The 23,196-nt window shown below is 38.8% G+C and overlaps 1 protein-coding gene and 1 long non-coding RNA gene across 3 annotated transcripts in view; one reads left to right on the forward strand and one right to left on the reverse strand.

Annotated features, from left to right (window-relative positions):
* Window positions 1–23,196, reverse strand: part of LOC134293990 (uncharacterized) — a 136,983-nt gene that overhangs the window by 54,872 nt on the left and 58,915 nt on the right. The window lies entirely within an intron of this gene.
* Window positions 17,051–22,957, forward strand: LOC100553736 (cytochrome c oxidase subunit 5A, mitochondrial). Of its 2 annotated transcripts, none has more exons than XM_008120741.3 (5): window positions 17,051–17,411; window positions 21,216–21,329; window positions 21,894–22,015; window positions 22,291–22,413; window positions 22,795–22,957. In XM_008120741.3, exons 1-4 carry the CDS (start codon window positions 17,330–17,332, stop codon window positions 22,402–22,404), a joined length of 432 nt encoding a protein of 143 aa, XP_008118948.1. In that variant the 5' UTR covers window positions 17,051–17,329; the 3' UTR covers window positions 22,405–22,413; window positions 22,795–22,957. The 2 variants fall into 2 exon arrangements, with proteins under 2 accessions (XP_008118948.1, XP_003227565.1); XM_003227517.4 differs by having other exon boundaries at window positions 17,062–17,411; window positions 21,213–21,329.

The raw sequence follows: 23,196 nt of genomic DNA on the forward strand, positions 1-23,196 counted from the left end.
GGTGGATCTGTAATTGGCTAAGCGAACGAACCCAAAGGGTGATTCTCACCAATGCGTCGTCTTCATCATGGAAAGAAGTAACAAGTGGAGTGCCATCAGCAGGGCTCCGTCCTGGGCCCGGTTCTGTTCAACATCTTTATTAACGATTTAGACGAAGGGTTAGAAGGCACGATCATCAAGTTTGCAGATGACACCAAACTGGGAGGGATAGCTAACACTCCAGAAGACAGGAGCAGAATTCAAAACGATCTTGACAGACTAGAGAGATGGGCCGAAACTAACAAAATGAAGTTCAACAGGGACAAATGCAAGATGCTTCATTTCGGCAGAAAAAATGGAAATCAAAGAGACAGAATGGGGGACGCCTGGCTTGACAGCAGTGTGTGCGAAAAAGACCTTGGAGTCCTCGTGAACAACAAGTTAAACATGAGCCAACAATGTGATGCGGCTGCTAAAAAAGCCAATGGGATTCTGTCCTGCATCAATAGGGGAATAGCGTCTAGATCCAGGGAAGTTATGCTCCCCCTTATTCTATTCTGCCTTGGTCAGACCACACCTGGAATCACACTGTGTCCAATTTTGGGCACCACAGTTGAAGGGAGATGTTGACAAGCTGGAAAGCGTCCAGAGGAGGGTGACTAAAATGATGAAGGGTCTGGAGAACAAGCCCTATGAGGAGCGGCTTAAAGAGCTGGGCATGTTTAGCCTGCAGAAGAGAAGGCTGAGAGGAGACATGATAGCCATGTACAAATACGTGAGGGGAAGTCATAGGGAAGAGGGAGCAAGCTTGTTTTCTGCTGCCCTGCAGACTAGGACATGGAACAATGGCTTCAAACTACAGGAAAGGAGATTCCACCTGAACATCAGGAAGAACTTCCTCACTGTGAGAAAGGCTGTTTGACAGTGGAACTCTCTCCCCCGGGCCGTGGTGGAGGCTCCTTCCTTGGAGGCTTTTAAGCAGAGGCTGGATGGCCATCTGTCGGGGGTGCTTTGAATGCGATTTCCTGCTTCTTAGCAGGGGGTTGGACTAGATGGCCCATGTGGTCTCTTCCAACTCTACTATTCTATGATTCTATGATTCTATGATTCAGCCTCAGAGGGAAGTAATGCAAAATCTTATCAAGGAAATGCTAGAAGTGAGAGTCGACTTGAAGGCATGTAAGGACAAACGGATTGTTTTTCTGTGACAGGCACCCAGAAATGGATGCAAGGAGTATTGTAAAACAACAACACAACACTGCGAGCCCCTACCAACCCTCTCCCCATCTCTTTCTTTCTATTTCTCTCGGCGGCAGGGAGTTGACAAGCTCGCATTGAGATGTCTGGGCCCCGTCAAGAAGGATGGCTTGCTCGAAGCTTCCCCAAGTAACACCTTCATTATCGTCAGGCGGGAGAGGAGCTGTCAGGGTTATTAATGGACAGCTCAGAGCTCAGGGCCAAATGATCTGTTTTGAACAAAACACACAAACAGACAGATGGGCTTCTCCTCCACTCCTGCCTTGGCTTGCCCCAGATCATGAGTCCCAGCCCATTAAAACATCGAGTACAAATACGTGTGTTCGCTTTATTCTGGAAAATGTAGGCTGGGTTTTGCATTATCGTAGCTACCATTTAATAATAATAATAATAAAACTTTATTTATAACCCACCACAATCTCCCCGCAGGGACTCAGGGCGGCTCACGTTGTTACAAAAGTAACAACAATATATAAAGATTAAAACACAATAAGATAATAAAACAAAAGTTAATACAACAGTAATAATATCAAACAACCAGCAATACAATTCAGTCAAACTTCATAGGTGAGGGGACTGCAGCAGCAATATAAAGATGGAATCATTAGATTAAAATTAAAATACCCAGATAAGAGGGACCTAGTAAAATTCAGAATAGAATTATAATGGGAATAGAATAATAATAATAATAATAATAATAATAATAATAATAATAATAATAATAATGCAAAAGGCTACCCTACTGGGATCTGCGTGCATCATCCAAAAATACATCACACAGTCCTAGACACTTGGGAAGTGTTCGACTTGTGATTTTGCGATACGAAATCCAGCATATCTATCTTGTTTGCTGTGTCATAATAAAATAATAATATAAACTATAAGAATAATTTAGAAATTCAGGAGTGGCTCCTGTATTTTTGGGAGAGGCTCCTGACTTCAATCCAAACTTATAAAATGTAAATATTGTGGATGGCATGAGTTTGGGCATTGTTTAATATGGGTGCAACCTTACTGTAGAATTATTGCAATTTGATGTCACTTTATCTTCCAAGGCTCCATGCTATGCCATCCTAGGAATTGTATTAATAGGTCTTTAGCCTTTTTTGCCATTGGATACAATGAGCTTTCATGGATATTGATATCCACAGGGATCCTGGAACCCAGGGCTCAATGTATTAACATGTTTAAAGGTAAAGGTAAAAGCTTTCCCTGACGTTAAGTCCAGTCGTGTCCAACTCTGGGGGTTGGTGCTCATCTCCATTTCTAAGCGGAAGAGCCAGCGTTGTCCATAGACACCTCCAAGGTCATGTGGCTGGGACATGTCGTGAAGGAAACGATGTTACCTTCCCACCGGAGCAGTACCTATTCATCTACTCACATTTGAATGTTTTCGAACTGCTAGGTTAGCAAAAGCTGGGGCTAACAGTGGGAGCTCACCCCGGATTCGAATCACCAACCTTTCAATCAGCAAGTTCAGCAGCTCAGTGGTTTAATCCGCTGCGCCACCGGGGGCTCCATTAACATATTTATGTTCCACTAAATATGAAATGGAGGCATTGATTTCTTTGGCTCCGTCCACACAGCTGTATAAAACCCACATTGAACTGGATTATATGGCAGTGTGGACTCAGATAACCCAGTTCAATGCAGATAATGTGGATTATCTGCCCTGCTATTCTGGGTGATATGGCTGTGTGGAAGGGCCCTAAGGCTGCATCTGTTGTAGAATGAATAATAATAATAATAATAATAATAATAATAATAATAATAATAATAATAACTTTATTTATACCCTGCCACCATCTCCCCAACGGGGACTCGGGGCGGCTTACATGGGGCCATGCCCAGGACAATACAATATAGCAAAATATAAAAACAACATATCATAATGCAATTAAACAATACAATAAATAATCATGTACAGTACAACACAAAATCAAAAAAGCAATATAACAATAATAATAATAATTAATATAATAATAATTATAATAATAATACAGTAGAGTCTCACTTATTGAAGCCTCGCTTATCCAAGCTTCTGGATTATCCAAGCCATTTTTGTAGTCAACGTTTTCAATATATTGTGATATTTTGGTGCTAAATTCGTAAATACAGTAATTACAACATAACATTACTGCCTATTGAACTACTTTTTCTGTCAAATTTGTTGTATAACATGATGTTTTGGTGCTTAATTTGTAAAATCATAACCTAATTTGATGTTTAATAGGCTTTTCCTTAATCCCTCCTCATTATCCAAGATATTCGCTTATCCAAGGTTCTGCCGGCCCGTTTAGCTTGGATAAGTGAGACTCTACTGTAATAATAATAATACAGTAGAGTCTCACTTATCCAACATAAACGGGCCAGCAGAATGTTGGATAAGCGAATATGTTGGATAATAAGGAGAGATTAAGGAAAAGCCTATTAAACATCAAATTAGGTTATGATTTTACAAATTAAGCACCAAAACATCATGTTAGACAACAAATTTGAGAGAAAAAGTAGTTCAATATGCAGTAATGTTATGTTGTAATTACCGTATTTACGCATTTAGCACCAAAATATCACGATATTTTGAAAACATTGACTACAAAAATGTGTTGGATAATCCAGAATGTTGGATAAGCGAGTGTTGGATTAGTGAGACTCTACTGTAATAATAATTTTTATTCTTATATGCAGCCCCATCTCCCCAAAGGGACTTACACAGGGACAAGCCCAAACAAAAACATAACAGCATTTCATGTATAAAATTTAACAGCAGGTTAAACATTCCAGCAATAAACAGAAAAACATACGAGACAGTTACTTAAAAGCCTGAGCATCAATTATTGCAGATTGACAGCATTTTAATTTAATTTACAAGATCCTGGGACAAGCTGAAAGAAGCCTTGTAAAGCTAGAACTCCCAGGACTCCATAGCATTGAGCCATGACAAAATAGGGTCAACTCAGGCCTCTTCCACACATCTGAATAAAACCCACGTTATCTGCTTTGAACTGGAATATATGGCAGTGTGGACTCAGGTAACCCAGTTCAAAGCAGATATTATGGGATTTTTTGTGTGCAAGGGCTCTTACAGGCATTCGACAGTGCCCGAAGAATCTGATATAGGATTCCGGCAGATAGAGTTAAAACCATGTCAAACACATCCATTAAATATGAAGAAAGGAGCGTTCTTTGCTTGCAAGAGGCGCACGTTGTGTAACAGAGCAAACCGGCCTTTCATGCCTTGCCAAGGAAGGCAGCCAAACAGGTGGTATCAAATTCAGCCCCATTCTACGAAACGCATCACCCGCTTTGCCAATTGGACCCACGGAAATCGGATCATCAGGCATCGAGGCAAAGTTACCAAGTGGACGGGTGCCAGATTCCATTGGACACGAGATACAGCAAGACAAGAACACAACAACAACACCACTACTGCTTATCCGATATTCGGGGCAGCGATCACTTTGGTGTTACTTTTTTTTTTTCCAATCCAAGTGAGAAATACATCACCGAGTGTCAGTCGATACTGGTGGAGCGGTGAATCCACTCTGGCCTCTAGTCCAGATTCTCAAGGATTTTACAGTTGTGATGCACAAACATAGTGACAATGAGACAGACCAGACTACATATTATATGACGACCAAACTGAAGTGGTGCCAACCCAAGTGACATAAAAGAGGAGAGGGGAAGTAATAGTATTATTATAGAGATAAACAACAACAACAACAATAATAATAATAATAATAATAAACAGTAAAAAAGAGAAAGAGACAATATATATATCCATATATGTATGTATGTATGTGTGTGTGTGTGTGTGTGTGTGTGTGTGTGTATATATATATATATATATATATATATATATATATATATATATAAGAACTAGCTGTGCCCAGCCACGTGTTGCTGTGGCGAAGTATGGCGGTATGGGAAATAAGGTATTGAGGAATTGGTGGTAGTTACGGTAAAGGTTTTCCCCTGACATTAAGTCCATTATAAATGGGTTATATAGCTGTGTGGAAGAGGCCTAACTGTGCCTGTCCCCTGGGCTGAGTAGGTTGCTAGGAGACCAAGTGGGTGGAGCTTAGCCTTCAAACTGGCAGCAATTGGATAAAAACTATTATTCCTCTCCCTGTAATTAGGACTTTATTTTTCTTTTCTTTTTGTTGTATCAACCTAGAGCTGTGGATGATGGGTTGTGTTGTCAAATTTCGAGGTTGGGTGGCCTGTAGTTTTGTTGTTTTGTCGGTCGCCAGGATTCCATCACTCTTTTATATATATACTGATATAGTCCATCTGCATTATAGTAGCAGCAGCCTAGATGGAGTCACTGTCTCCAGATTCAGCACCTTGGATAGTGCCTTTGAAATCCAGTGTTTTCAAAAACCCACCAAAGATGCATCTACACTGTAGCATTAATGTAGTTTGACACCACTTTGCCTGCCATGGAGAAATGCTATACAGTCATGGTCTTTAGCTTTACAGTGGAGATGCACCAAAGATGCATCTACACTGTAGCATTAATGTAGTTTGACACCACTTTGTCTGCCATGGAGAAATGCTATACAGTCATGGTCTTTAGCTTTACAGTGTAGATGCACCAAAGATGCATCTACACTGTAGCATTAATGTAGTTTGACACCACTTTGTCTGCCATGGAGAAATGCTATACAGTCATGGTCTTTAGCTTTACAGTGTAGATGCACCAAAGATGCATCTACACTGTAGCATTAATGTAGTTTGACACCACTTTGTCTGCCATGGAGAAATGCTATACAGTCATGGTCTTTAGCGGTACCTATTGATCTACTCACATTTGCATGTTTTTGAACTGCTACCGTGTTTCCCCGAAAATAAGACAGTGTCTTATATTATTTTTTACTCCCAAAGATGCTCTAGGTACTATTTTCAGGGGATGTCTTATTTTTCCATGAAGAAGAATTCACATTTATTGTTGAACAAAAAAATGAACATTTATTCTATACTGTACAGTATTCTACAAAGAGTGCAAACTATATATCCCAAGGCTCCGTAGGATTAAACCATGGCATTCAAGTGTTTTCTTTGCTTCTCTGTTTGAATGGGAAAACAGACTGGGAAAGAAATCCTGGCTCTGTTTATCCAATGACAAAGCAAAAAGGGGATTGATCTGGAAGGAAAGGAAAAGAAGGAAGGAAGGAAGGAAGGAAAGGAAGGTAAAGAGAGACGGCATTGGCTCTTCCCTTGCTCTTTTATCCGGCCCAGAGCAGCAAACTCTGCCCAGGGCACATCCCTGCATGGCTAATTTCTCATCAGAGTTATAAAAAGCAATCTCTCCGTGAGCTTCTGGCTTTGCTTGTCAGCAAGGGTTGAAGATCAAGTGAGGTTTTTTTTTTCCTCTTTCTCCCCCTATTTTCCCCTCTTGCCATTGCATTTTATCAATGCAGATTTCTGTCGGGCGAAAGGGCAAGGAAGGAGATCATCTCAAAGCCCAAGCAGCTCTCAACCCAGATTAGCATATACAAAACAGCCCTTATCATCATTATATTAATGAGGCTTGGAGCATTTTGCAAAAGAGCGTGTACAAAATTGCCTGATTAGGAGGGGAAAAAAAGAGTCAAAATATCGGGAAAATGTGTTCTTCAATTTATTTATTTATTTGCTACATTTATATGCCACCTGGGACTCAGAGAAGCTTACAAATTAAATTTACATACAATATTATATTATTAGCATAGTACAATACTGGTAATAAATTACTATATTGTACTGTACAAATATATTGTAATATTATTAGTAATATATAATATGCAATATTATTATATTGTACTATATTATTATACCGCAATATATAATACACTATCAGTATACTATGCTATTAGTATTATATAATATATTGCACTCTATCATAAGTTGTAGTATATATACTGTATTAAATTACATTATTATCTATATATATAAAAGGGTAATGAAATTTCGGCCTAGGACAAAACAACAAAACTACACATCCCAGAAACACTAAACTTGGCAGCACAACCCCTCATCCATGCCTCTACGTTCATACAACAAAAAGAAAAGAAAAATAAAGTCCTAATTACAGGGAGAGGAATAATAGTTTTTATCCAATTGCTGCCAGTTAGAAGGCTAAGCTCCGCCCACTTGGTCTCCTAGCAAACCTCCTCAGCCCAGGGGACAGGAAGACTTAGGTCTCACTTAGGCCTCTTCCACAGATTATCAGATTTTAACTGGATTATATGGCAGTGTAGACTCAAGGCCCTTCCACATCTATATAACCCATTTAGAATCTTATATTATCTGCTTTGAACTGGATTATCTTGACTCCACACTGCCATATAATCCACTTCAGTGTGCATACTAAACATAAAGACAACCATACAACAGACATTCAATACCACCACTACCTCAACAATTTCTCACCAACACCACCAGACAACGGCACAGCAACGCGTGGCCGGGCACAGCTAGTTTACATACAATATTATATTATTAGCATAGTACAATACTGGTAATAAATTACTATATTGTACTGTACAAATATTACAATTAGTAATATATAATATACAATATTATTATATTGTACTATATTATTATACCGCAATATATAATACACTATCAGTATATTATACTATTAGTATTATATAATATATTGTACTCTATCATAAGTTGTAGTATATATACTGTATTAAATTACATTATTATTATATATATTATTAGTACAGTAGAGTCTCACTTATCCAACGTTCTGGATTATCCAACGCATTTTTGTAATCAATGTTTTCAATACATTGTGATATTTTGGTGCTAAATTCGTAAATACAGTAATTACTACATAGCATTACTGCGTATTGAACTACGTTTTCTGTCAATGCGGAGAACCCTGAACGGATTGAAAATCTGGGCAAAAATCGCACTTGGGTTTTATATTTTTCTGCACAGAAATGGCATTAATTTTATATACAGTAGACTCTCAGTTAATCCTGCTGGGAGGATTCTCTCTTGTCTCCACAAGCTAGAGCTGACAGACAGGAGCTCACCCCATCTTGTGAATTCGAACCGGCTAACTTCAGGTCAGCAATCCAACCTTAAGATCAGCAGTCCAGCCGGCACAAGGGTTTAACCCAGGGGTCCTCAAACTTTTTAAGCAGGGGGCCGAATTATCATTTGAAAAACATATGAACAAATTCCTATGCACACTGTACATATCTAGTTTGTAGTGCCAAACAACAACAACAACAACTAATGAAAAATACCATATTTAAAAATAAAGAAAAACATTTTTAACCAACATAAACCTATCAGGATTTCAATGGGAATTATGGGCCTGCTTCTGGCCAATAAGATAGTCAAGTTAATTAGGAATGTTGTTGTAGTGTGCCTTCAAGTCATTTCAAACTTTGGGCAAGCCTAAGTCTAAAAATTATTTATTTATTATTTATTTGTTTATTACATTTATTTACTGCATTTATCTCTCACCCTTCTCACCCCGAAGGGGACTCAGAGTGGCTTACAAATTATATGTACATACAATATATTATATTATTAGCATAGCATAATATTAGCATTATATATTACTATATTAAACTATACCACTATACTGTAATATTATCAGTAAAATTATATGTAATATATAATATATAATTAATGTTGTTATATGGTATTATTATTAGTATTATATTTTATTACATTATAATATTATTATAGCAAAGAAGACTAAAAACCTTGCAAAACTACATATCCCAGCATTCTCTCGTGGCAGGTAAAGTAGTGCCCAACTATGTTAATACAGTGGAATAAAGTTACATTATTATTCCAAATTTTATTCCAAAATCCGTAATCCAGAGTGCAAAAAAAAATATGGACCTTTACCTCTTATATATGCTCTCAAACCAAATCAACTTTACCTCTGAGGGTGCCTGCCAAAGATGTGGGTGAAACGTCAGGAGAGAATGCTTCTGGAACATGGCCAGACAGCTAGGAAAACACACAACAACCCAAATCAACTTTGTCCTTTCAGTCCAGACATTGCACTTTCTTTTTCCCCAAGTTTGCTTTCAGTCATGACTCCAAGCTTTAATAATAATAATAATAATAATAATAATAATAATAATAATAATAATAATAAGTTTATTTATATCCCACCTCCATCTCCCCTGAAGGGGACTCGGGGCGGCTCACAGCAAAATCAGATACAAAACAATGATAAAATAAAATATGAAATAGTTACTCCATAGTTCTGGATTCCTAGCTCACATAATTTGCTGACGGACACAATGAGTTGTTTATTGCTTTCCAAATCATAATCGCTGATGCAATTGAATTAATTCAAGGTTAGTAGTGCCTTGCTAACCAACATCCTCATTTTTATTTCCCAGTTATTCACTTATTGTGACACTTGTCACTTATGGTGACAAGGGAAGAGCCTTGAACGTACAAAACTGAGCCGTAAATCCAACCAAATGACATCCTGAAATCCCAAAGCCTTGCAAATCTTCCTTCTCTCAGATCCCATTAATGTCATAAGAATTAGTTCTCCCAGGTCTAGCTTTAATATTATGTCCTGCTTTGTCCTGACCTTGGAAATCTTCTTTTTTTTAGGATTACTGTTTCCAAAAGTCTCCAGACATTGTACTGTTTAAATGCTGGTATTTATTACTTGCCTTTTCCCCAAAAACTCGAGACAAAAAGAAAACACAGCTTTAAAAATGTGAGGATAGAATTAAAGGAGCAATAGAATTAAAAGCAGGAGCATTTGAAAAAGAGATCAATATAGAAAGAGTGCAGCACATTCTGAAATGCCTTTTTCCCCCTTAAGCAATTTCTTATGAAAGAGCTGCTGAAACAAACAGTTTCGGCTAACACCTCCCAACAAAGGATGCCCCCAAGCAGGAAGCAGCTAGGCTTTGAAGCTGCAAGGTTATTCAACGCTAATGAAGGTGGCCAATTGCAACATTCACACTTGCTTCCAACAGACAAGAGTTCTTTCTTTCACCCTGGATATCATTCCACAGATACATAAACTCCACTTGTCTTGTTTATTATTATTATTATTATTATTATTATTATTATTATTATTATTAATAATAATAATAATTTTTAATTTATTTTTATCCCACTTTCTCCTATGGGTGGGATTCAAAGTGACGTACAACATATAAAATTCATACAAATACATCCACCTGCAATACATAATCAGATTAAACATGTTCCAACTGACCTCACAACCTCTGAGGATGCTTGCCATAGATGTGGGCGAAACGTCAGGAGAGAATGCTTTAAGATAAGACTGTCCAACTCTGATCCAATCATTATTCTCATCTTCTTCAATGTCAATGTGCTTATGTATCCTTTTAATAATAATAGAGTAAAATAATACATGTAATAATAATAATAAGTACAGGAAAATAATACAAGTAATAATAAATAGAGTAAAATAATAAATGCAATAATAATAATAAGAGTGAAATAATAAATGCAATAATAATAATAAGAGTGAAATAATAAATGCATTATTAATAATAATAAAAATAGAGTAAAATGAATGTAATAGTAGCAACAATAATAGAGAAAAATAATACATGCAATAATAATAATAAGATCAGAGTGAAATAATAAATGCATTATTAATAATAATTAAAATAGAGTAAAATAAATGTAATAGTAGCAACAATAATAGAGAAAAATAGTAAATGTAATAATACCAATAATAATAGAGAAAAATAATTAATGCAATAATAATAATAAGATCAGAGTGAAATAATAAATGTATTATTAATAATAATAAAAATAGAGTAAAATAAATGTAATAGTAGCAACAATAATAGAGAAAAATAATACATGTAATAATAATTTTAAGATCAGAGTGAAATAATAAATGTATTAATAATAATAATAAAAATAGAGTAAAATAAATGTAATAGTAGCAACAATAATAGAGAAAAATAATAAATTCAATAATAATAATAAGATCAGAGTGAAATAATAAATGTATTAATAATAATAATAAAAATAGAGTAAAATAAATGTAATAGTAGCAACAATAATAGAGAAAAATAATAAATTGAATAATAATAATAATAATAAGATCAGAGTGAAATAATAAATGTATTAATAATAATAAAATAGAGTAAAATAAATGTAATAGTAACAACAATAATAGAGAAAAATAATAAATTCAATAATAATAATAATAATGTCAGAGTGAAATAATAAATTTATTATTAATAATAATAAAAATAGAGTAAAATAAATGTAATAGTAGCAACAATAATAGAGTAAAATAATAAATGTAGTAATATCAATAATAATAGGGAAAAATAATAAATGTACCATATATTCTTGAGTATAAGCTGACCCAAATATAAGCCAACCAGGACCCTCACCCAAGTATAAGCCAAGGGGGGCTTTTTCAGTCTTAAAAAAAGGACTGAAAGTAGGCTTATACTTGAGTATATACAGTACTTTTTGGATGATAGTTCCCAGGATTCTGGGAGTTGTCATCCACAAGTTAACTTTCTCCAGCCCTGCTTTTTCTTCCCTCTTCTTTTTTGATTTTTACTGCTAACAAAGGATGTCAGTTCCCGGAGACTGACAGTTGGCATTTCTCATCCTCTCTTAAACCTAAAGCGAAGGGTGGCGGAGAAAGAAAGCCCGGTGACTGATGGGATATTGGATTCCGGAAACCCAGAGGGAAGATTAACTGCCCAACCTACAATTCCATCTGTCATCTCCTGCTTGGCTCATTATTGTCCCCGAGGCCCAAAGACACTCAAAGGAAGGCAGAGAATCTCTTTTCTATCCAAACTTGGCCTGGATGAGAAGGAAGCTTACGAGAAGGGGGACCAAAGGGATGCACGAAAGACTGGCATATATTTATGGACACACAAAAATAATATGAATTTTGAGTTATGTGACCTCAGCCAGGCTTTAAAGCTGCAAGGCTATTCAATGCTAATCAAGCTGGGCAACAATGGAGTCCCCTAGGTATGAAGCAGCCAGGCTTTAAAGCTGCAAGGCTATTCAATGGCAATCAAGTTGGCCAACAATGGACTCCCCTAGGTATGAAGAAGCCAGGCTATGAAGCTGCAAGGCTATTCAATGGCAATCAAGTTGGCCAACAATGGACTCCCCTAGGTATGAAGCAGCCAGGCTTTGATGCTGCAAGGCTATTCAATGGTAATCAAGTTGGCCAACAATGGAGTCCCCTGGGTATGAAGCAGCCAGGCTTTGAAGCTGCAAGGCTATTCAATGGTAATCAAGTTGGGGAACAATGGGGTCCCCTAGGTATGAAGCAGCCAGGCTTTGAAGCTGCAAGGCTATTCAATGCTATTCAAGTTGGCCAACAATGGAGTCCCCTAGGTATGAAGCAACCAGGCTTTGAAGCTGCAAGGCTATTCAATGGTAATCAAGTTGGCCAACAATACAGTCCCCTGGGTATGAAGCAGCCAGGCTTTGATGCTGCAAGGCTATTCAATGGTAATCAAGTTGGCCAACAATACAGTCCCCTGGGTATGAAGCAGCCAGGCTTTGAAGCTGCAAGGCTATTCAATGGTATTCAAGTTGGGCAACAATACAGTCCCCTGGGTATGAAGCAGCCAGGCTTTGAAGCTGCAAGGCTACTCCTTGGAAAGTGATGAGTATTGTGGCCAAATGTAGTGTGATTTTGCCTAGTGGTTTTGTTGTTAACTCGGTCCTAATTATGCACATTACATTTTTATAGAGAGAAATGGGCGGGGGGGGGGGGGATTTCAAGGGACAAGGCCAATTCCATACCCGCGCTTCTGTTGACGGATTAAAAAAACAACAACAACCAAACATTAATATTCAATTATGCAGACGCCGGATAAGTGAAATGAATCAAATCCGTGCCGCGAGGAGATAAGCGGCCGCCTCCAACCCCGAGGAGCCTGCTGCTCAGTGGAAGATAACAAGGAGATGCGGGAACAAAAGCCATTTTTCCAGTATGTTTCGCTGTCCTATACAGCAGGGTTGGCGTTTTTCAAAGCAGGCAGAGGCCTGGAGGGTGGGAACCAAGCAGACCCAGACAATGGGGATTCAGGGTTCTTGTTCTGCTTGGTTATCTCTCCTCCGCACAGATCTCCATGCATACATGCATCCCCGTCTTTTCTAGCTTTCGCACAACTGTCATTCTTCTTGCCTATGGCTCTCTGGGATTAGAAGCGAGCAAAAAGCTGGGCGATGAGCGGAGAGATAGACTAAGAGGCAAAAGCTGAGTTGGGAGGATTGGTATCTCTCCGGCTGCCGGCTCGAGGCTTAAGGAAACAATTAATGCATTTGACAGCCTGTGGATGCTGATAGGGAGAGTGCCATCTGAGTAGATGAATTTGTGGCTTGGTGGGGCACTATGTGGGGAGATGCTGTCAATGTATGCGCCATCCCTGTCTGTGTTTTACATTCTGTTCCACTTGCCAGCTCCAATCATCCCAAAAAATCCAAGAGATGAAAGGATAAGGACGACAGAGCCGCTGGAAAAGTATAGGTTTGCAACCGAAGCAGGCAAAGGGCAGCCTGGGGAGGCCAACTGTAGAATAATATTCATAATAATAAGTGGTCCCAGTGGTGATGGGCACATTGGGTGCCGTGCCAAAATATCTCAGCCGGCATTTGGAAACAATAGACATTGACAAAATTACGATCTGCCAGCTGCAAAAGGCCACCCTGCTGGGATCTGCACGCATCATCCGAAAATACATCACACAGTCCTAGACACTTGGGAAGTGTTCGACTTGTGATTTTGTGATATGAAATCCAGCATTTTTATCTTGTTTGCTTGTCATAATAAAATAATAATAATAATAATTACAAAATAATAAATAATAATAATGACAAAATTACAATCTGCCAACTGCAAAAGGCCACCCTACTGGGATCTGCACGCATCATCCGAAAATACATCACACAGTCCTAGACACGTGGGAAGTGTTCAACTGGCAAAGCTATTCAATGGTAATCAAGTTGGCCAACAATGGGGTCCCCTAGGTATGAAGCAGCCAGGCTTTGAAGCTGCAAGGCTATTCAATGGTATTCAAGTTGGCCAACAATGGAGTCCCCTAGGTATGAAGCAGCTAGGCTTTGAAACTGCAAGGCTATTCAATGGTATTCAAGTTGGCCAACAATGGGGTCCCCTAGGTATGAAGCAGCCAGGCTTTGAAGCTGCAAGGCTATTCAATGGTATTCAAGTTGGCCAACAATGGGGTCCCCTAGGTATGAAGCAGCCAGGCTTTGAAGCTGCAAGGCTATTCAATGGTATTCAAGTTGGCCAACAATGGGGTCCCCTAGGTATGAAGCAGCCAGGCTTTGAAGCTGCAAGGCTATTCAATGATAATCAAGTTGGGCAACAGTAATTGAATTGTCTCATTAAAATTTGAGCTTTTACTGGGAGCATTCCTAGCTCTGCCCTTACTGCAGCCATCAGCATTGTTCTGGAAAGTCTCAGGAGAATGCGAAGTTGCTTAACTTGGAAGGCTTTGATCTTGGCCAAATTGGTGTGCCCCTGAACTAGAACTCCCAGGATTCTGTAGCATTAAGTGGTCTCAAACAGCATTCGTTCTACAGTACAGATGCAGCCAGAAAGAGGATCTTGTGAGTTTTGTGGCTCCTATGCAGAAAGAAACCCTTGGCTTTGGAAACTCTGCCCTTTGCTATGTTTCTTGTCCTCCTCCTGCGGAAAATTTAATATATTTGGCTAGCCTTGGAACCAGGGACACGAACGGTCCCCTCCGTCGTTAAGGAGAGAAAACCCAGCGTCCCCACTCATTACTCTCCGTCTCACAGAGACAGAGCTGAACTGATTGATGGATTTAATTTGTGGCGTTTCGGGCCATTTTGATACGGTTGAGAGAGATGACGGATGTCGCTCTGCCTGTGTAGAAAAAGGGAAGCTGCCTGCTGACTTGTCACCTTCATGGCCACCCGACTGGGATCTGCCCGCATCATCCGAAAATACATCACACAGTCCTAGACACTTGGGAAGTGTTCGACTTGTGATTTTGTGATACGACATCCAGCATATCCACCTTGTTTGCTGTGTCATAAAATAATAATAATAATAATAATAATAATAATAATAATAAAACTTTATTTATATTCTGCCCTATCTCCCCAAGGGGACTCAGAGTGGATTCCAACATACAATGGCAAACATTCAATGCCAGTTCAAAATGCATTATATGGCAGTTTACTTCCAGACTATCGTCCGAGTTCTAAGGTGAAGTGGTTGAAATGTGACATAGTGTATATACTCGAGTATAAGCCTAGTTTTTCAGCCCTTTTTTTAAGACTGAAAAAGCCCCGCTCGGCTTATACTCGGGTGAGGGTCCTGGTTGGCTTATATTTGGGTCAGCTAATACTCGAGAATATTTGGTACATTTATTATTTTTCTCTATTATTGTTGCTACTATTACGTTTATTTTACTCTATTTTTTAATTATTAATACATTTATTATTTCACTCTGATCTTATTATTATTATTGCAGTTATTATTTTACTGTTTATTATTACTTGTATTATTTTCCTGTATTTATTATTATTATTATATGTATTATTTTACTCTATTATTATTAAAAGGGCACATAAGCACATTTACATTGAAGAAGATGAGAATAATGATTTGATCAGAGTTGGACAGTCTTATCTTAAATTTGAGCTTTATGTAAATATACAAAAACATTTAACTTACTGATGCCTCAATTAATGTAATTTTATTGGTACAGTAGAATCTCACTCATCCAAGCCTCACTTATCCAAGCTTCTGGATAATCCAAGCCATTTTTGTAGTCAATGTTTTCAATATATCATGATATTTTGGTGCTAAATTCGTAAATACAGTAATTACAACATAACATTACTACATATTGAACTACTTTTTCTAACAAATTTGTTGTATAACATGATGTTTTGGTGCTTAATTTGTAAAATCATAACCTAATTTAATGTTTAATAGGCTTTTCCTTAATGCCTCCTTATTATCCAAGATATTCGCTTATCCAAGCTTCTGCCGGCCCATTTAGCTAACACCCCCCCCCCCCACACACACACACACACACTCACACAAAGGATTCCCCCAGGCAGGAAGCAGCCAGGCTTTGAAGCTACAAGGCTATTCAATGCTAATCAAGGTGACCCTCTGCAACATCCTCACCTGCCTCCAACAGACAAGAGTTCTTTCTCCCACCCTGGAGATATATAAACCCCACTTGTCTAGTTTCCAACACACCTCACAACCTCTGAGGATGCCTGCCATAGATGCAGGCGAAACGTCAGGAGAGAATGCTTCTGGAACATGACCAGACAGCCCGGAAAAATCACTCATAATGTACTTTATACCTTATACACAATCTATTTTATTGTGCTCACTGTGCCCTCAAAAAGCAAATATGCCGCTCTCTCAGCCATCGATTTGGAATTTTGAAATTTTGAGGAAGATGGATGTCAATTTTTACCAGGCGGGCTCTCTGATTGGTTTCCATCTCCAAAAGCCCGCCTCCCCGAGCCCTGCTCTCATCCAATTATAATGAAGATGACAGTTTAAGCTCCGCCCACTGTGACAAAATGGCGGCTGGTCTCCCTCCTCCCCTCACAGGACTGTCCCGCCCTATAATTCTGCGGCTCTCCGCGGACCGCTACGCATGCGCATTTCGACGTCTCGTTGTTTCTCAATTTTCATATTAAGTTTGTCCGCTCCGCTTTGCTGTAACCCGGCTCCTCCCAGATTGATCGGGAATGGATTAGAAAAGCGCTGGGTTACTACGCATGCGCAGGGAAAGCAGTGAAAGTCTGTCCTAGCCAGGCTCCTCCCACTTTCATGTCCAGAGTTAGCGGTACTGTATTTCCTGAAACACTACGCATGCGCGCTTTAAAGCCTTCCCTAGTTTGTCCGCCTCGCCTTGCCGTCGCTGGGCTCCTCCCACGTTTGCCCTCGATCTGTCTCTCTGCACAGCGGTGAGGTAGCGGCGCGTGGCCCATTCGGTGCCTGAAGAGGAAGGAAGGAAGAAAGGAGCGGGAGGGCCGCGCGGGTTCCTCGGCCGCCTCAGCCTCACGCTTTCGCCGCCCATTGCTCTCCTCTTCTCCCCCTTCAGCCATGTTGGCAGCCGCCGGGCTCCTCCGCCGCTGCGTCTCCGCGCCCGCCCTCCGCGCCCTGGTGCCTCGGGCTTCCGCCGCAGGTGAGCCGTCGCCTCAGGAGCAGGCCCCAAGCCTCGCCTCCGCCGCTGGGCCCCCGCCAGGCCTCTCTTTCCCCGCTAGGCCGCGGCCTGACCTTGTCCTTGCCGTGACCCCCGCCCGGCTACCTCAGGAAGGCGGCACCTGCGGCCTGGAGACAGACCAGGCCTCAAGGCCCTGGTCCTGATGTTAGGGAGACACTTTCGCTTTTATTATAAGCCTCCATGGGACTCATGCTCCGTTTCAGGCACAAAAATGATTGAAAATGATATAATTATTTATTATTATTTTACTTATTTCCCACATTTGTAAATAATAATAATAATAATAAAACTTTATTTATATACCGCCCTATCTCCCGGATGGGACTCAGTCATAAAAGCAAACACAAACATTACATAACAACATAATACACAAAGTATTGTGTATTAAACAAAGTAAAATAATACAATTATAACAATAAATCACACATACATGACCAGATCAAGGGGACGGGAACCATAAAACCAATATATTAAAATGTATCATTTTAGGCTAGGGGAATCTTGTGCAATAATAATAATAATAATTTATTTTTCCACGAAGGGACTCACGGCAGCTAATATGGGGCCAAGCCCAATGCAGAAACAAAATATGACAAGTTAAAATTAATATATTAATTAATTAATTAATTAACAACATTTTTACCCCACCTTTCTCACCCGAGGGGACTCAAGGCGGCTTACAAGATTTAATGTACAGTAGAGTCTCACTTATCCAAGCCTCAGGATTATCCAAGCCGTTTTTGTAGTCAATGTTTTCAATATATAGTGATATTTTGGTGCTAAATTCATAAATACAGTAATTACAACATAACATTACTGCGCATTGAACTACTTTTTCTGTCAAATTTGTTGTATAACATGATGTTTTGGTGCCTAATTTGTAAAATCATAACCTAATTTGATGTTTAATAGGCGTTTCCTTAATCCCGCCTTATTATCCAAGATATTCGCTTATCCAAGCTTCTGCCAGCCCGTTTAGCTTGGATAAGTGAGACTACTGTATCGGGGGGAGGATGTAAGACTGATGCTTTCTTCACATTCCATGCATTTATGTGGCTTCTCCCCTGTGTGGGTCCTTTGATGGGAATGCAGATGTCCAATTTGACTGAAGCTCTTTTGACATTCCATGCATTTATATGGTTTTTCCCGTGTGGGTCCTTTGATGGGAACGCAGATTGTTACTGTGACTGAAGGTTTTTCCACATTCTATGCATTTATATGGCTTCTCCCCTGTGTGGGTCCTTTGATGGGAATATGACTAAAAACAACATCGTCATAACACTGAGATACAATAAACAAATTAAAAACACAAAATACAAAAACACCGTAGCGTAAATAAATAAATAGAATTGTATCTCGCCCTTCTCACCCCGAAGGGCGCTCAAGGCGGCCTTACGGCCTCATCACACTAGAGCATGCATCCACAATTAAAATTCAAACAATTAAAAACATCAGTTATTAAAACACCAATTAAAATCACGCAAATTCAAGTCATGGAGCCCCCGGTGGCGCAGTTGGTGAAACCGCTGAGCTGCTGAACTTGCTGACCGAAAGGTTGCGGTTTGAATCCAGGGGGCAGTTTGAGCTCCTGCTGTTAGCCTCAGCTTCTGCCAACCTAGCAGTTCAAAAACATGCAAATGTGAGTAGATCAATAGGTACCTCTGTGGCGCTCCATGCAGTCATTCCAACCACAAGACCTAGGAGGCGTCTACGGACAACTTGCAGAATACTTCCTGTTAGTGTTACAAAACTGAATAAATGGGTCACATTTGTTCTCTGGCATTCTCCTTTCATTTCATGGAGGAAACTGAAAAATTAATCAGGACTGCCAATAAGGTATAGTGGAGAGAGGCTGGGCTGGGTTCTTAAAGCAAACAGTGGCCTGAGGTGCTCTTACTGCATAAAATTATTGCAGATTGTCCACTTTTACGTGACCTTTGACACTAGAATGGAGATCTGGGAAAGAACAATAGGGATTAGCTGAGTATGATTTTTGTTTTTTGCTGCGCTATTTTAATCTCCCTTCAGGGTGTTAAAAAAAAAACTAATGTCCTTAAAAGCCCTTTAATTGAACAGGCAATCAGAAACCAGCTCTACAGAGGAATTGGTCCTTTTTTACCATGTCCCTGTGTGTTCTGAGTTTAAAAAATGCTAGGATTGTTCTTGCTCCAAGGAAGGTTATTATCACTGTATAGGGTATTACAACCAAACTATATCTCAAAGGGCATGTTTCCATGTTGACTTTGAGTGTACCTAAACGGAAGTAGGGATGGTAAACACAACGGCATGGCATTGCAGAATGCTTTGCTACCGAAATCCCAATAATTACTTAGCTGGAGGCCTAATCAACAGATGCTATATTGCCTTGAAGCCTCTATCTATGCTTCAAGTTAACAGTTTTGAGAACTGGAAGTTGTGCTATATTTACATTTTACAAAACAGATTTTACAATCATTTAAGAGACATAACTAACTTTAAAATCTATGGAAACTGTAATGAGAACAGCAATTAAGACATAATCTTAAGCCTATCTACATTACAGAACTGCTGTTTTACTGTAGTTAAACAGCTGTTCTGAGTGATATTTATGAATTTAAAGAACAAGATAATTATGGTAATAATGTTCAAGCCATTATAAATTATATAATGTCAACATTACATTGGTAATGTTTCTGTAAATTTTAAACCTGCCATAATTTTTTTCTGGATGGTGCAGCTGGGCAACTTCCTGCCTAAAGGAAGTTTTAATACACATGCTTTAGTTACCCTTCTGAGTGGGATTATAAGAGAATGAAAGTGTTTAATTGAGCAATCCTTCTGTAGCAACAGATGTTGCAGTTCCATGTCATCTGTGCATGGTGTAATACATTAAGAAAGAGAAACTGTACCAAGCTGCCACCAAATGACAGTAATCATGCAGGCTGTATTGAGTAGAATATAAATGAGTAATCTTAATACAGTTGTCTATCCTAACTACACATTTCTAGGATCCTTAGATTATGTTTATCATGAACATCCATGTTGCCTTACATACAGTTCTTTGTTTCCTGTGTGTGTATACCAAGAATTTTAACAGTACAGAACTGATTAATCTTTAAGCAATATTTATTTCTTGTTTGCCTTTGGCTATTGAGTCATAAAATGCATTGTAATTCATTTCTATCCAAGTAGTTTCTTGGCAACAGAAAATATTCATAGAAGGAACTGTCCACTATTCTGTAGCTTTTCCAATTAATAAGTGGAGTCTTGCTTTCTAACAGGGTTGAGCGATATGTTTCATGTCTGCCTTGAGGTTAAATGCAATATATTGGTGAAAAATTATTGATCTACAGGAAAGTAGACTTTTCTAAATAAAGAGTCAACATTTTGATCCTCTTACTTTCCTTTGGTCATTGAAAGTACATTGCTGCAGAATTACATGTAGTACTGTGGAGTTTTTTTTCCTCTTCTGTTTGTAGATATATGTAAATGTACATGCCCATCCCAGTACTGCTGGGAAATAAGGATTTCCATATTTCAGCAATGTCAATTCCTTCATTTATCCAGCTGGGGAAATCCTGTAATGTTCCCTTGAGTGGGAAAAAATTAGACTGAAATAAGTGTAATACGAGGAGAATGTGGGTGGGTACGCTGTCAGTTAGCTTTATATGGACAACTGAGGCTCTGACAAGCAGGAAGCTACATTTGATGTGTAAGCATTATAGCTACTGCATTGCAACATTTATTCATTGCTTTCCTTCCTTTCCTGTTTTTGCCATACAGCAGTATTGCCCATCCGCTGCTATTCTCATGGGTCGCATGAGTCAGATGAAGAGTTTGATGCTCGCTGGGTGACATACTTCAACAAACCAGATATTGATGCCTGGGAGCTAAGGAAAGGTAAGCCTGAATGGAAGTATTGACGTTGAGCTTGGAAACGTCCATGAAAGAAGCATGATGCATTCTACTGGGTGTCTCTTCTTCGGAACAGCAATAGATAGCTTAATGAGTAACTAACCTTCCTTCTGTCTGTTTACTTAAATGGGCAGGAAACAGAATATTCAGAAAAACATTTATTATCTTGAACAGTTTCAAATGTCAGATATTACAATCCAGACATGCATATTTGTTGCTTAACTTTAATTTAATAAAAACAGAAAAAAAGAAGTTTTGCACATAATTGATAGATGTGAGATTCAAACCACGATTTCACACCCTGAATCTGAGTGCAGTGTCACATTGGTTGACTACTGTTTTCATATACTGTAGAGCTATCTAATTATAGTGTAGGAAAATAGGAATGTGGAAGACAGTTACAGAACAGAGAGGGCTCAATTTGGGATTACGTTTTGGGATGATTTGATAGATTCAAAAGTATAATTAATGTTGGGAAGAGGGATGGCATGGGTGTTTCTTTTTTCTCTAAGGAAATCATGAACATTCTCAAATTGTTTATTCTGAAAGGTATGAACACGTTGGTCGGTTATGACTTGGTTCCAGAACCAAAAATAATTGATGCTGCTTTGAGGGCATGCAGACGACTAAATGACTTTGCCAGCGCAGTCCGCATCTTAGAAGTTGTAAAGGTCAGTAAACGATTGCCAAATGAAAACTGCCAACATTATGCTTTTGTCTCTGTAATTTTTCTGTATTGGGTTCCATAGCTTTCACCGCTATTCAAGTGTCTTAGTACTTCATAGTAAAGGATTTGTTTTAGATTTTGTCAAATGCATTATCTTTTGTATATCAGAATCTGTTTGAATGGACTTGTGACCGCTCTTTTGGTTTTGTGGTGTTGCCTATAAATTTCAGTTTTGTTCCCCTATTTATTCTAAATTCATGTTGTATTCTCATCAAACAGGATAAAGCAGGGCCTCACAAGGAAATATATCCATATGTTATCCAGGAACTTAGACCAACTTTGAATGAATTGGGAATCTCAACTCCAGAGGAACTTGGCCTCGACAAAGCATAAATTTCAGTGGTAAGACTGCAAATTTTCCATTCTGTGGGTGGACTTCATCCAGTCTAAATTTTCTATTGAACAAGCTTTAGTTATGAAGAATTCTTGAAGATAGTTAGTCTCATGGGGTTCAATTCTAGTGTAAGCCTGTGACACATCAAACTTAATTTTGTCTAGGATATTATTTAGCAAGGATACAGTTATTTCCCTCTACGAACATGTCACAGATATACAACAGTCACAGGGAGATCTTGAAACTTCTCGGGGCAAATAGCTGCTCTTTTCTCTCCCATTCCATCTTTTTTTCTTTTGGAGGAACTTTCTTGTGGCTGGGATTGACAAAAAGTGCCTAAAATACAATAGATGTCCTTGAATTAATCACAGATATTTGTTCTCTTCTAGATGAGCTTCCTGTGGATTTATTGTTCATGCTACCTGATTGTCCAACAATTGCCTGGATACAGACAATTAAAATATTACTTATTTGAAATTACTTCCTTTTATTCAGTCCTGGAATATGTATTGTGACGCTGGACCTAATAAAGAGGGAATGGTTTGAACTGAATGTTAGTCCTTGTGGCCTGTGATTGAAATAAAAAGTCAAGCGTCATTTCCTACAAAAGCGAATAAGCATGGAATAGTTTCTCTATTGAAGAAGCAAAACTGGTTGCAGGGAGATGTTTGAACGTATGTAGTAAATGCTGTGGAAATCAAAGTACACGATTGAAAGTTGACAAAAGGAATAGTGAAATGCAAAATTAAGGAGGGAAAGAATGATAACAATTTATATTCAGCATTTATATA

The sequence above is a fragment of the Anolis carolinensis genome, unplaced genomic scaffold (genome assembly GCF_035594765.1).
Source record: "Anolis carolinensis isolate JA03-04 unplaced genomic scaffold, rAnoCar3.1.pri scaffold_11, whole genome shotgun sequence".
Taxonomy (NCBI): Eukaryota; Metazoa; Chordata; class Lepidosauria; order Squamata; family Dactyloidae; genus Anolis; species Anolis carolinensis.